At 51.1% G+C, this 14,931-nt stretch overlaps 1 protein-coding gene across 1 annotated transcript in view; it reads right to left on the bottom strand.

The window, feature by feature from the left end:
• Positions 1–4,414: 4,414 nt before the first annotated feature.
• Positions 4,415–14,931, bottom strand: part of VWF (von Willebrand factor) — a 123,612-nt gene continuing 113,095 nt past the window's right edge. The window contains exons 48-52 of the mRNA XM_027967983.2: positions 9,513–9,611; positions 8,713–8,841; positions 8,154–8,193; positions 5,222–5,319; positions 4,415–4,733 (exon numbers count right to left, since the gene is read on the bottom strand). Of these exons, the coding sequence (XP_027823784.2) occupies positions 4,545–4,733; positions 5,222–5,319; positions 8,154–8,193; positions 8,713–8,841; positions 9,513–9,611 (555 nt within the window). The 3' untranslated portion in view covers positions 4,415–4,544. The remainder of the gene's footprint in view (positions 4,734–5,221; positions 5,320–8,153; positions 8,194–8,712; positions 8,842–9,512; positions 9,612–14,931) is intronic.

Genomic DNA, 14,931 nt, shown 5'->3' with positions numbered 1-14,931 from the left:
AGTGGGCAGAGAAGGGACAGAGAAACTGGACCAGACAGAGCCTGAGGCCGGTGTTTGGAACCCACCTCCCTGCTCACACAGTCTCCTCCATTGGCCAGCAAAGAGGCCCAGGGCCCACCTAGGAGCAACTCAGAGAGCAGCGCAGGTGCCCAGAAAGGACCTGCTTAGGTTCCTGGCTCCCAAAATGATGGCACGTGGCAAGCCACAGTGAAGGGACGATTGGGCCCTGGAGGCCCAGAAGCTGGAGCAGGTTTCTGATGTCCGATCCCAAGAGCAAAGCCCAGACAAGTTGTCTTGCCACCCTCTGGAGGAGCCCCCTCTTGTCTAAGATCCTCCCTCACCTGCCACCTGCCTTTGGGGCTGAGACTGAACCTTGCTCGGCAGGAACTTCTGCCCTAGACCAGCATTCACACGGTCACGGAGTGTCTCTCCACACGTGCTCACGCAGTCCCAGACTCACTCCTGCCTTCCAGTCGCCCGTGCCCACTGTTCATGCCAGTGAAGTGAGCACCTTCCCCGGCCCCCGCCACTCCACGCCTCTCTCATGAACCACTGGAAACAAGACTCCAGACAGAATCCCTTTCTGGGCAGGGTCAACCCCACCAAACGCACGTGTGTATTCAGTATCACCTGGAGAGGCAGAAGGGCCATGCCCTGCTCCCCTAAACGCTGCCTCAATTTGCTTTTCCTCTTAAATAAGCTCCCGGAGAAAGACATGCCTGTTCTTCCCACGGTGTAAATGCCCTTCCTGGGGTGGAAAACGGCTGGGGGAGACTTCCTGAAATTGTGAGGATGCTCCAAGAGGCTAAAGTCAAGTTGCGGGGGGTGACTCTGAACCTCTGCCCTCAGCAGACTGTTTCTGAATTAAACCTCAGTTGTTTGCTCATCCATTCAGTTGTGCTAAACACCCCTTGACTTGTAACAAGAAGATAAAGAGATTGGAATTGGTAATTCATCAACAAAAAGCTGCTGCACCAATCCCCTGACTCTTGTCCTGCCTCTTTTCTCCTTGATAGGACATGAGTGTCCAGGAAACTGCCCAGGTGCCCCTCGCCTTCCGAGGGTGAGAGCCACCCCAGGGTGAGAAGTTGCTGGTCTGGGTGCCCCAGCATCCGGAGGCACCCATTGCTCCACAGACAAGTGTGGGACCCCTGAGCTTGGAGTCCCAGGACAGGGCGGTTTTGGACTGAACAAAGGGCTTTCATGTCAGGGATCATAGACTGAAATTACGTCCGCCTGTCCAGCCAGCAGACAAGGATCCACTCCGCGAAGCCCCCTCCAGGTTCACCCGGCGTCACCGACCTCTCCTTCACTCCCAGCCCCCTCTCCGTCCTGCAACATTCTAGACGCTCAAGACCATGTCCATGCAAGGGAGACTCACCATGCAGCCCCGGGGTCGTGGCCATGGAGCGGGCGCACCGGACGCGAAACCCCGACTGTCCCGCGGCCGCGCTGGCGTCTGCACTGGCTTACTCAGCCGCCGGGCTAATTCCATCTCGGCTCAGCTCCGTCTGGACGTGCCCGCCCCTGCCTGCTGCTGCTGTCTCCTCCCCCATCCCTCGCTGGGCCACCCGGCCTCCTCCGGCTGCTGCGCCCTGGGCGCACCGGCCGCTAGTCGCGCCACGTGGAGGAAGAAGCGCGTTCCCGGCGGTGGGTTGAGTCTGGGTCACGCTCGGGTTAATGAAGCTGAGGGGCCAGACCGTAAGACTGCGGCTCTCCCTGCCCCGGGCGCTGCCTCCTAACCTGGTTCGGGTGTGAGCATTCAGCCGGATTATCTCTTGAACCGTCTGCCTGATAGTTTCCAATTCCGCCCAGAAACCCTGCTGCCCCCCGCCCTGTCGCTGATCGCCTGGGTTGGGGGTGAGTGCTTCCCCGCACACCTGCCTGCACTCTACCCGCCACCAACTGTCCCCACCTTTCTGGAGACTAAAAGGAGCAGAAATGGAGGAATCTCGCCCCAGGGACAGGAAGAGGGGCTGCAAGTGGTAAGGGGAGGGGCAGGTTTTAGAAAAGCTTCCCAGGGAGACTGTGGGACCAGTTGAGGAAACAGATGTTGAAAGCTCCATCCTAGGAAAAAAGCTCCATCTCTCTGGAATGGCTTTGGTACCTAGTCATGGGCAGGGGGATGGAAAAGAAGACCTCCAAAGGGCCATTCTGCATGATGAAATCTATAATTCCAAGATGCCCCTAAATTAAGCGAGTGCATTATAATATCAGGGACCCAGAAAATGAAAACAAAATGTACTATGTTAACATATGTGTCAAGTTGGCTCTGTATGACCACAGACTTTCCCATCTCCCATGCTGATAAGGTGGGCTGGTGGGACTGCTCCCCACTTTATGCATGCCTGTTCAGTCACGAAGTCGTGTCCTACTCTTTTGGAATCCTGTGGACTATATAGTCTGTCAAGCTCCTTGGTCCATGGGATTTTTCAGGCAAGAATACTGGAGTTGGTTGCCATTTCCTCCTCCAGGGGATCTCCGTGACCCAGGGATCAAACTTATGTCTCCTTCACTGAACGCGGATTCTTTATTGCTGAGCTATTGGGGAAGTCCCTCCCTACTTTGTACATTATATCAGTTGATGATGAACCTGAGACCGTAAAGGGAGCTGGGAGCTGAGCAGAAGGAAAACCAGAAACAGCATGTGCCCACCGCTGGCCCGTCCCTGGTGGGCTCTGTCCTGGCTGCCAGGAGTAATCAAGGCTGATATGGATACAGACATCCACTCCCTCAGCACCCTTCTCAGAGCCTTCCCCGAAGGAATGAGTTATAATAACCGTTCTATGTCTTACTGCCTGTGTACCCATTTCACAGATGAGGAGACTGCAGTGTAAAGGTCAGGCCCCATATCTCTGATGGCTGAGCTCGCTCCAGAGTCTATGTTCTAACACTTGGATCCTGGCTCCTTTCTCTCCCAGACACGCCCTTCACTCACTCCCGGGAACCCTTCCCTATGTGTTTCCAATGCCAAGAGGACTAGAAACATTTCCACCTTGGTTCATCTCTTCTCTCCCTCCATACTCCCTGAGACTCTTCCTAAGACTCTCACTTTGGGGTACTGTCCCATCTGGTCTGAGGGTGACAAGACAGAGAGTCCTGGGAGAAGACTCTTGAGAGTCCCTTGGACTGCAAGAAGATCAAACCAGTCAATCCTAAAGGAAATCAACCCTGAATATTCTTTGGAAGGACTGATGCTGAAGCTGAAACTTCAATACTTTGGCCACCTGATGCAGAGCCAACTCATTAGAAAAGACCCTGATGCTGCGAAGGATTAAGGGCAGGAGGAGAAGGAGGTGAGAGAGGATGAGATGGCTGGATGGCATCACCAACTCAATGGACATGAGTTTGAGCAAACTCCAGGCGATGGTGAAGGACAGGGAAGCCTGGCGTGCTGCAGTCCATGGGGGTCACAAAGAGTCAGACACAACTGAGCAACTGAACAGCAAGAGCAGGGCCCAGAGGCACATCCACCTTGGAACGCGTGCAGAGTGGGAGAGCTCCTGGTTCACATGCCACTACCTGTTTCTCCTTCAGCATCCTATTTACCCTGCTCCCTGATGTGTTTTTTTTTTTTAAATCAAAACATGTGATTTTTCGAGTTTAGCTTTTTCCTTGGTAGTGAATCATCCTGTCAGCAAGTACAAGGAGAACTCGGGCTATGGGAGCACTGGGAAATTGACAACCTCTGTTGAAGAAGTAGCCTCCCACTGAGTTTCTCAGAGCCCCATGCCACCAACAACACCTCGTCCTGGGGTGGAGCATCAGGCGATCAGTCAGAAGAGAGACAGCTATTAATAATTCTCTGGCCCCGGATCTGCTTTCCCACAGAGACCTTAGAGACTACTCAAAGTCGGAGGTGGGGTGATGCTGGATAAAGGGCGACAGCCTTTGAATTATTGAGCAGTTATATAAAACTTCTACCCATCCCTCCTTCCCTCAACCTGGCTAAAACTCCCCACGAACGCGACTCAACGGAACTCAGGCCATTTGCCTCCAAGGTTATCTTCCCTGGAGGTTCTTATCCGGCGGAAGCAGAAAGGCCTAAAAATGCAGCCCTCCCGGTGAGAACAAGGCTGAATCTGTCAGCACGAGATCCATGTGGCTCTTGCCCAGGTGTCCAGATCCTTGGGTTCTGAACCTGGCCTTGCCACCAGCGTCTGTGTGACCTTGGGCAAGTCACTCAAGCTCTCTGAGCTACTTTCATCCTCAGTGAAGGGACAGGAGAGGGCAGTGGATGAGATAATGTCTAAATCATTTCCAGCTTCATTGTCCAGTGCCTGCACTGAGTAGTCTCTCTCGGGGGTGAAAAGGATCTGACGTGAAAGCCTGGGCTCCCTCTCCACTCCCCAGCCCCCACCTCAGCACCCGGCTCAGAGCAGCCCAGCCATCTCAACCTGGATGAACCACCAGCTTTTGACGAGAGGATGGATTGGCCTTTATTGTGCGCCCGGGAAGGTCCGGGAGCAGAGTGCGCATGCGCAGAGCAGGGATCGCGGAGCCTAGCGGGAAGCAGCAGGTGTCCGTGGCGGGCAGGCAGCGCGTCACGGGCGGCACTTCCTGGATGAGCACTTGCACTGCAGGGCGTTGAGGATCACATGGTGAATGATGGAGCCGTTGGTGCAGCGCAGGGGCACTGACATGGGCTCCGTGCGCGTGGGCGAGCAGCAGGAACACTGGTCTTGCACGTCCTCCGTGTCGATGGAGTACAGGGCTTTGCTGGTGCATCTTCCCTGCAGCGGGAAAGAGAGAGGCAGCGACGCGCGTGATAGAGAGTCCCAGGGTGGGGAGGGCTCTGGGGCAGCCCGCTTCCTGCACCTGCCCTCCTCCAGGCCTGGCCTCAGCCAGAGGAACCCAGGACAGCCAGGCAGTGTGTCTGAAAGGCCTCCCCTAATTGGAACTCTCACACCCAGCCCTGTAGCTGCAATTTCTATGCATGTTTGATGGGTCTCTGGGGAATACAGCTCCTGTGTTCCATAAGTAACCCTCCATTCTCTTCAAAGGAAGCTTTGAATCATTGCTTTTTTTTTTTTTTTTTTTTGTCTTCTCAAGTCAAAAGTTCTCAGTTAACTTCAATAAAACATTTGCTTTCAAAAGGAAAAAAAAAGTTCCTAGTTTCTTTCACATCTCCTCCCCATGAACTTCCCAGATCTTTTCACAATGTATCTAAAGAGAGGTGTTCAAATGAAGAGACCTGTCCTCTGAACCGAGGGCCCCTTACCTGGCAGTAGTTAATGTCCACTTCCTCTTCAGATTTGCAGTCTCCCACCTTGATGTACTGCACCCTGGCTGTGATGTCCTTGCACTCGGGCTCCTCACCTACAGGGCAAGTGAGAGATGGGACCTGTCCTCCCGTTCCACTCCAGTTCCCTTATTCACTAGACATAGGTCAGTTTCACGGTAACCAGGTCACCACAGCCAGCTACGGAGAGGGCAAGTCAGTGATCCTGGTTCCCCTCAGCTTCTCCTGCTAAGTCGCTTCAGTCGTGTCCTACTCTTTGCAATACAGACTGCAGCTCACCCGGCCCCTCTGTCCATGTGATTTCCCAGGCAAGAATACTAGAGTGGGTTGTCATTCCCTTCTCCAGGGGATCTTCCCAACCCAGGGATCGAACTTGCATCTCCTGCATTGGCAGGTAGGTTCTTAACCACTAGCACCACCTGGGAAGCCCAGCTTCTCCTGACCCTTCACAATCAGAAATGAAGGTATCACTGGGTTGAACTCACTTAATGGCACAATTCTAACTGCAAGAGGAGCCTAGATTCACCGTGCTTTGGTGTAGACGGATAAGATTTACTATTATACAATTGTCGACTCTAAAAGCCACAGTGATCAGAGCAATCCTGTTGTGCTTATAACTCTGCATGTGTGCTGAGATGCTCAGTTGTGTCCAACTCTGTGACCCCATGGACTATAGCCTGCCAGGCTCCTCTGTTCATGGAGTTTTCCAGGCAAGAATACTGGAGAGGGTTGCCAGTTTCTTCTCCAGAGGATCTTCCCCACCCAGGGATCGAACCTGCATCTCCTCCATCCCCAGCATTGGCAGGCGGATTCTTTACCACTGTGCCACCTGGGAAGCCTGCTTATACTATACCCAGAAGTGAACAGGCAATGAGTATCCAATAAATACAATTAATATCTATCCATCCCTGCAAACGTCATTGTCTCCCTGGGGACTGAGAATATCCTTGCGGCCCTTATGGAATCTTTTGCTTTGAGTATAGCCATCTCCTGGTTGCAGGCATGGGTTTCCTTACCACTCAGGGGTTAACAGCATTCAGCTTTGAATCTCTCCTTGCCCCATGGATAATTCTAGGATTCAATGTCAGCTCACCGTTGCCTGTCCAAACACTGGGAGTTTTCCATTCCTGGATGACTCCAAATCTAATTCAACCTTAACTACATATTAGCCAGCCTCCCAATTTCCAAATAATTTCATTTGAAAGCAAAAGCCTGCCAACCACATTAAGAGGGTGAATGAGGAAAACATACTGAAGCCAACACACAGTAGATTTAAATCCTCGAGCCTGGCTTATTTTCCTTATGGAGGGTCCCCGTCTCCTGAAAGCACTAAAGCCCCCATTAGGCCTCTTTGCTAGTTTTGCAGATAACAGCCATGGCCAGATTGCCCTGCAGCACACCTAGAGAAAAATGCGTCTCTTCCTGGATGGTTTCCTGATCTTAGCCATGAAGACAGGAATCACAGAGAGAGATGCTCTCAGAGTGTGTCCCCTCAGTCTGCCGCTTGGCTACAGCAACTCCAGGCACTGTCAGAGTGAGCCATCAGGAGAAGAACAAATGACTGACCACTGAAGGTATTCGTGTTTTTCACTCTTTCTTTCTTTTTCCCAGGGGCTTCCCTGGTGGCTCAGATGGTAAAGAATCCGCCTGCAATGCAGGAGACCAGGTTCGATCCCTGGGTCAGAAGGATCCCCTAGAGAAGGGAATGGCTACCCACTCCAGTATTCTTACCTAGAGAATTACATGGACAGTGGAGCCTGGTGGGCTATAGTCCATGGGGTTGCAAACAGTCAGACACAACTGAGCAACTCTTCGCTTTCTCTACCTCCAAATAAACATGGGAACGTGGACCCAGGAATCCAAAAACAAGCAGACAAACCAAAAAAGCTAAGTAACTAAACTAAAGAATATTAGTCCAGACAAGTAATTCTATACCCAGAGTATACAGCACCAACTTTGGGATTCTGAGAGGTACATGTGCTCATGGAAACAAGAACGTGTGGTGAGATGCTTTCTGATGAGCAGACTGGAGCTCCGTCTCCAAAGCTGCTGCAGTAACTACTGGGGGACCAACCCGTGCAACACAGTGCAAGGTCAGGAAAAGCCAAGGACTTCCCTGGTGGCCCAGTGGCAAAGAATCTGCCTGCCAACACAGGGGATACAGGCTCAATCCCGAGTCCAGGAAGATCCCACATGCCTCGGGGCATCTAAGCCCATGCACCATGACTACGGAGCAAGTGCGCTCTAGAGCCCATGCTCAGCAACCAGAGAAGCCACCCCAATGAGAAGCTTGCACACCGCAGCTAAAGGTAGCCCCGGCTCCCCACAACTAGAGAAAGCCTGGGCACTGCAATGGAGACACAGTGCAGCCAAAGAAAAAGTAATTAATTTAAAAAAAGAACAGGCGAGAGTGAAGGAAAGGAGATTAATAACACTGGTTAATGAGACCAGCCCTATCAATCCTTGAGAAGACTGTGTTTCTCTGCAGCCCCACAGCCAGCTTCTCGCTTCCCCTTCTCTCTGGGATACTCAGAGAATAGAGGGGTAGTGAGTGTCTCATCTGTTGAGATCATAAATCAAGCCACCTTGTCTTCAAGGAGCTTCAGTGGCAGAGAGAAGACACTCTCTTGTGATAGGACTGTGACCAACCCAAGACCCGGCGAGGAGAAAGGCAAGTAAGAGGCTAGTGATTGCCAGGAGTCTGGAAGAAGGAAAAGAGACCGGTTTACAGGCATCTGAAAGGGGGCTTGAGTAGGGGGAAGTCCAAGGACATGCGAGGCAGGGTGGCAGTCCCCTGCAGAATGGAATGCAATGACTGCGCTATCTTTCTAGAATGAAGTTCACTTCAAGGAATATCCGCTGGACTTAATCTGATGGGTTTCAAGGGACAGTCCATTGGTAACGTACTTACATGTGTCACAGCACGTGCCAGGAATTTTCATGACTTTCCCCTAAGGAAACAGCAAGGTCCCAAGTTAGGCACAAATAGTACATAGTGGACACTTTCTGTCATTCCAAGCCAAGTCCTGCCTCTGGACTCACAGCCCTGAGCCCAAGTCCCCAGAAGTGAACAGACTATCCCATCACAAAGGTGAGCAGACTGACCACCCCACCCGGGCAGGCTGAAACGGTCCTGATTATTCTGAATTCTCTTCCAGTTGAGAGTCTCTGGGACTGTCATTCCCAGGCGAGACCATCAATCAGTTTGGTCTCTCACCTCCCCATTCAAGGATCACAGATCCAATCTCCCCCAAGGGGAGGTATTTTCTTAGAGCATCATAGAGAGAGTTTCATCTCTCTATCAGGCTTTGATTTTGTAATTTTGTTGATTTTTAAACTAGGCTGAGGTTCTCCTTGAACACTGGGAATCATGGCAGAGCTGGACTGCCATTCAGAAGAACCTTCTTTTTTCAGTCAAAGATGGAGCCAGTCGAGAGGAAGGAGAAAGGGCCCGGGCTCTGACGGCTCACCCCCTCAGCCAGACATTTGTGTTCGTTGAAGGGCGGGCAGCCCATGACCCTCTTCTCCCAAATGAACTCTCCTCTCTTGTTGACTTTGCAGAAGTGACTGTCACAGCCATCCTGGAGTGTCTCATCACGCTAAAAGGAAAGAGAGGATGTGCGCTGAACAAATCTGAAGGCAGCCCTTGGGTTTCAAAGCCACTTCAAATAGTGACCTTGACTCCCTGGAGTTGCTGAGACAACGTGGGGGACCATAGGACAAGAATGAGGCCAGGTGCAGTCCGGTTTTGCAACCTGTTTACTGGGAATCGGGCTGTATGAAGGTAGGGAATCCCTTAACTTTTCTGACCACATAACAGCATTAGGAATCAAGACACAGTGGAGGTAAATTGGCCAATCAATAGCTGAACTACAGATGAGTGCCTCTGACGGAGAGATGAGCGAACTAGGTGCCTGTCTCACCAGCCCATCCCAACTTTCACAGATCGGCATCTCTGTCACCTGACTGCCTACCCAGTCTCAGAGATAATCGAGGCTGGAGAAAATCTTAGAGGTCGACCAACTCTCAATCATGGGGGCCCACACCAACTATCCCCTTATGGAGGAAAGTGAAAGAATAACTAAATCAAAGAGAAAATCCTATACCTTCTAAAGGTTATCCATCTTTTCTTTATAAAAAATCAGAAATGGGTATGAAAAGAAGTCAATATCGACCCAAACTTGGCCCCCTCTTTCTCGATGGAAAGATCCCCAAGTAGGGAAGCAGATGGTGATCTGAGGGGACTGTCTTGACTTCCACTTGCCCCCACCTTCAGCATCAGGATCTGTCCCCCTCGTAGCTGAATGGTGCACGCCGTGGGCAGGCATCTCCCACAGCATTCGCCCTGGAGCTTCTCTTCCACGTAACCCTGGAACCAGGAGAAAATGCAGCCTCTGTGAACCTCCCCCAAAGACCCCGTTCATAAGTAAGCCAAACTGTAAATGATTTCATCATACCCAGCCACTCCAACCAGAAATCTGTGGGTCATCCTCGTCCCTGCTCCCTTTTGCTCATCCCCTGCCTCACCCCTCACCCACACATCACCAGATCTTGCCAAAAAATGCATCTTGAACTCATCCACTGCTTGTCATTCCAAGGTCCCCTGTCATCACCCAATCCACGCAATCATCATCCACCACTGGACTTTGTCACAGTGGAAATTGTCTTCCTGCCTCCATCCCTTACCTTTACGGTAGGGGAAAGGCTGTAGCTTCCAGACCACAGGATTTCACAGTTTTACAAAAACGCCCCCAAATCTGGGAGACCACACAGGGTAACCAACTTTTTATTTTTGCAAAGAATTTTCAAACATGTTAACCAAATAAGAACCAAAAAGCGATCATCAGTTGTCTCATCATTGCATTAAAATTAAAGCTCTTTTACCTTTCCCCACCATGCCAAAAGGGGCTGGCTTCCCTGGTGGCTCAGACAGCAACGAGTCTGCCTGCCATGCGGGAGAACCATATCCCTGGATCGGGAAGATCCCCTGGAGAAGGGAATGGCAACCCACTCCAATATTCTCGCCTGGAAAAATCCATGGACAGAGGAGCCTGGTGGGCTACATTCCATGGGGTCGCAAAGAGTCAGACATGACTGAACAACTAACACTTTCACATCATGCCAAAAGAAAAAAAAAAACACACAGGAAGAACAAAACTTAGTAAAATTTTAAAAAAGAATACATTTAGCTATGTGAAAGCCAGCTACGGGGTCACTTTTTTCACTTTGCTGCATTTAGTAATGACCACTTTAGAGATTCATTCCTTGGGGGCCTGAGGTTTTTCTGCTGTGACTCTCTAGCAGGTCAGTGTGGAGTCCCGGGCAGAAGGCCTGGCTGTCTCACAGGGCTCCCGTGTTGATTGCACAGACACTGAAGGCTCCTAACCAGCAGGGAGGTGAGGAGCCTGTGCGTGTGCACTGAACCCATCAGGGAGGCTGTAGAGAAAGCCAGTGAGGACTGAGCTTCCAGCAGAACAGGGCGACTGGATGGGCCCCGGCTACACAGGCATGCTTGGAAGGACGCTGCTGATGTTTGAGGCTGTGGGGTGAGCTTTAGCCGTGTTTTCAAAATCACACGATTCCTGAAGGTGTGGACCGTGATGAATGGGAGAGGAAGAGAGAGATGGGGAAAACAGCATGAACGCATGCAACCGGTTATTATCAGAATGAGGAAATAAAATGCAGTTGACGTCAGACAGGATTTCATAGGAGCCTGGATTGGGGCATTTTCTAGTGAGTGCTAGAAGAGACTAGGAAATACCTTCTACTCAGCCCAAAATCTTTACAGGAGACATGAGGCTGCTGGGTGGGGGACAAATGGAGGAGGGGGTTGCAAAGTGAAGACATAAGGCTGTGGAGGCTCTATCCACACCCCAGAGGGGCCAAGGGAATGGTGAAGCCAAGGACGAGGAAAGATGGGGGGCGTCGTGGGAGGGAAAGGGACAGGAGGAGGTGGAGGATGGGGTGGGAGGTGAGAGGAGAGGGCAGTGATTTCAGAGGAGCAGTGGACTGGGGAAGGAGGGTGGAGAGGGGAGGGAGCAGGCTGACCTCACTCGCAGGAGAGAGAAGAGACCCTGAGAGGCGAGAACACAGGTGCACGGGTGACAGGCGTGTCTGAGCGCTGCTGGGCTTCCGGCCACTGCTGACCGGACACCCACTGCACCGCCCGCAGGTGGACCAGGAGGAGGGCAGAGCTGACCGGGCTTTCGCTGCAGCATCCAATCAGGAAGGGCCAGGCGTCCCGCCAACCACAGAACTCACAGGTCAGAGCAGCCAATGAGCCCTGCTCCCCTGTCCAGGGATGCCCCCAGGCTCTTCTCACAGGCGTCTCCCAGCCCTTTTCACAAACTGTGTTGGCCACTCAAGGACCCCAGTCCTATCTCCCCACTGCCCTTACTCTATTTTCCTTTTCTCACCCTCTTTTTAAACTTTCTTCTCTTGTGAATATATTTATTAACATCGGTCCTATGCGCAGTTTACAACTCATAATGAATAGTGAATATGGGCTTCCCGGGTGGCGCTAGCTGTAAAGAAAACCCGCCTGCCAATGCAGGAGACATAAGAGACACAGGTTTGATCCCTGGGTCAGGGAGATCCCCTGGAGGAGGGCATGGCAACCCACTCCAGTATTCTTGCCTGGAGAATCCCATACACAGAGGAGCCTGGAGACTCACGGTCCATGGGGTCGCAAAGAGTCAAACACAACTGAAGCGGCTTAGCACATTTGCACAGTGATAATAAAATATTTTAAACCTTGCTCTTGAAACTATGTGGGTTATTTCCAAACCTCCTTTGATATTGATTTCTAACATCAATCCACAGTGTTAAGAGAACAGAGTCTGTATGATTTCAGTACCTTTAGACCATGAAGTTTTTGCACCTTGTTTTATGTCCCTGGATATGTTCCAGTGTCTCCCGGTTTATAGTCCGTGGGAACTTGAGCAGAATTTTGTGTCCTACTGTTGTGTGAAAATTGTATAAAACTTAGCTATGTTGAATTGGTCCATAGCGCTTTTCAGCTCTAGTGTACCCTTCTACTTCTCTGTCTATTCATTGTAGTAATGTTTGAGAGTTTGATGTTGGAACTCCAACTAAAAACCTTAATTTATCTACTTTAAAAAATAATTGCAGCATCTAGTAGAACTATTTTTAAAAGCCTTTAAAAAAGAGAAACTACTTTTTTTAAAAAAGCCACTGCCCTTTCTCTTGCTAATCTGCCAGTCTGTCCCCATTGCCCCTCCCGGGTGGTCACTGCTGAAGGTCAATCCAAGGTCATGCTCCTCCAGGAGGCTTTCTCAGTGCTCCTAGTCAGGGTCATGTCTCTTCCCCTTGCATTCCTTTATCTCTACCAGCACAGACCACCAGCAGAGACCACCGGCTGCTGGGCCCCTTGAGGTAGAAGCATTGTCTCCCCTGGAGGAGACAGAGGGCCCACGTTTCTGGTGATGCTAACAGTTCCATCTGACATTTGCAGTTCAAACAGACTGACCTAAACTTGACCCAGCACAGCTCCCCACGTGCAGGAGGCCTCCTGGAGGTCCAGGGAAGGATGCTGAGTGAGAAGGGGCATATGAGGCAGAGACAACCGCAGAGCTAATCTCCGGGATCTCAAGGGGGAGGAAGTGAGTTCACTGCCCTGTGTGTGTGTGTGTGTGTGTGTGTGTGTGTGTGTGTGATGTGCTTGGTTGCTCAGTTGTGTCTGACTCTTTGTGACCCTATGGACTGTGGCCTTCCAGGCTCCTCTGTTCATGGGATTCTTCATGCAAGAACACAGGAGTGGGTTGCCATTGCCTTCTCCAGGGGATCTTCCCCATCCAGGGATTGAAACCGTGATCTCCTGCACTGGGAGGCTGATTCTTTACCATCTGAGCCACCAGGGAAGCCCACACTGCCCTGGGGAGAGGCAATTTTTTTGGAGAAGTGGAGAAGCACACAGACCAAAGTGGGCTGTGGATTTAAAAATATTTAGAAACCTATGTCTAGACTGGATTCTAAAACTGGGTATCCTGGTGGCTCAGACGGTAAAGCGTCTGTCTACAATGCGGGAGACCCAGGTTTGATCCCTGGGTTGGGAAGATCCCCTGGAGAAGGAAATGAAAATCCACTCCAGGACTATTGCCTGGAAAATCCTATGGACAGAGGAGCCTGGTAGGCTACAGTCCATGGGTTCGCAAAGAGTCAGACACGACTGAGCGACTTCACTTTCACTATGGATGCAGAGGAGGTGACTGTTCTGCCCTCTGACCACCAGAGGGCGCCAGTAAAGAGCATGCTCATCCCCCTGACCGCTTCCTGCAGGACAGTGGGTGTGGACCTCCCTCTCCTGGCATGGACTGTAATTCCATCGACCAGGTGAAGGGGTGCCACAGACTTCAGACAGCATTATTCCTTCCCATATTCAAGCCCAGATGTATCAGGGGAGTTGTCTCACAGACCCACACTTGCACTGGAAACCCTAAAACTGGGATTTTAAATTTTAAAAAAACAAAAACACATATTTCGCTCCCTTCTTCCTGAGGCAGGGATGTTCTCCTTGAGCCATTCTATCAGAAACAATGTGCATCCTATAGAACCCTTCAATCCCCATGTTATTACGCCCCTCCTTGGAGCCTCACACAGCACCCAGGTGCAGAACACACCTGTCCTCAAGAGTGCTGACCGCACCGGCTCCAGTGTTCCTCATCCCTCCCCCCACCGCCCCTCCCCTCTGGCCACTGCATTGCTCCTCTGATAAGAGATTCCTCTCCAGGAACCGTCCAGCCCCCACCCACTGCTCCACCACCTAAAAGAGTGGTTACATCATGTATTCTGTGCATCCAGCTCACAAGAAGCTCATCCGACCAACTGTACTTTCTAAGACAGCAGGAGCCCCACATGCAACGGGCAGCCTGCGGGAGAAGCCAAGGCATCCTCCTCAGCACCGGGTGCAGCTCTGTGCGGGGGAGGAGGGGTTTGCTAAGAGTTGTGATTAGACCAGTGAAGTGCATGCTCTCCTCTACTCCGCTAGAAATGAGGATTCCACGTCCCAGATCCCACCTGTGGAGGTGTTCGAAGCAAACAGCATCATCGTGACCTGGCAGAATCGGGGTGAACTATTTTAGACCACCCCAGTGTCCAGTAGGGGTGCCCTGGTGGCTCAGTGGTAAACACTCTGCCTGCAATGCCAGAGATCTGGATTCAACCCCTGGGTCAGGAAGATCCCCTGGAGAAGGAAATGGCAGCCCACTCCAGTACCCTTGCCTGGGAAACCCCAAGCACAGAGGAGCCTGGCGGGGTGCAGTCCATGGGGTCACAAAGAGTCGGACAACAATGTGCAATAATAAAAGGATACTTTGAGGCAGGTCCACTCCAGAGAACGTGACAAGTGTCTGATAAATAACTGTGGGCTAACTGGTAACTGTCGGATAAATATGTGACTGATTTTTAATGCTTTCAAAGATCAGTAGTGATGTTACTTAAAGTTGCCTAAAGAAGAATACAGAATTGTGAATATGGTCGCAGCCTTGCAAATACATGAAAAAAATGTTTTAAATGTACAAAACTAAATTATAATTATTTCTGAGAAATGCAATCTGGGTAGGTGACTTTTAGTCCCTTCCTGGACACAATCAGAAAATCATGAAAGTTTTTATTTAAAGATCCTGGTGAGGTCCCATTGCCTGGGTCCTAAAAGTACCTGTTTGACAGCA

The sequence above is a fragment of the Ovis aries genome, chromosome 3, assembly GCF_016772045.2.
Source record: "Ovis aries strain OAR_USU_Benz2616 breed Rambouillet chromosome 3, ARS-UI_Ramb_v3.0, whole genome shotgun sequence".
Classification (NCBI taxonomy): Eukaryota; Metazoa; Chordata; class Mammalia; order Artiodactyla; family Bovidae; genus Ovis; species Ovis aries.
Note: the sequence above shows the minus strand (reverse complement) of the source record. Positions and strands in the feature narration are given on the sequence as shown.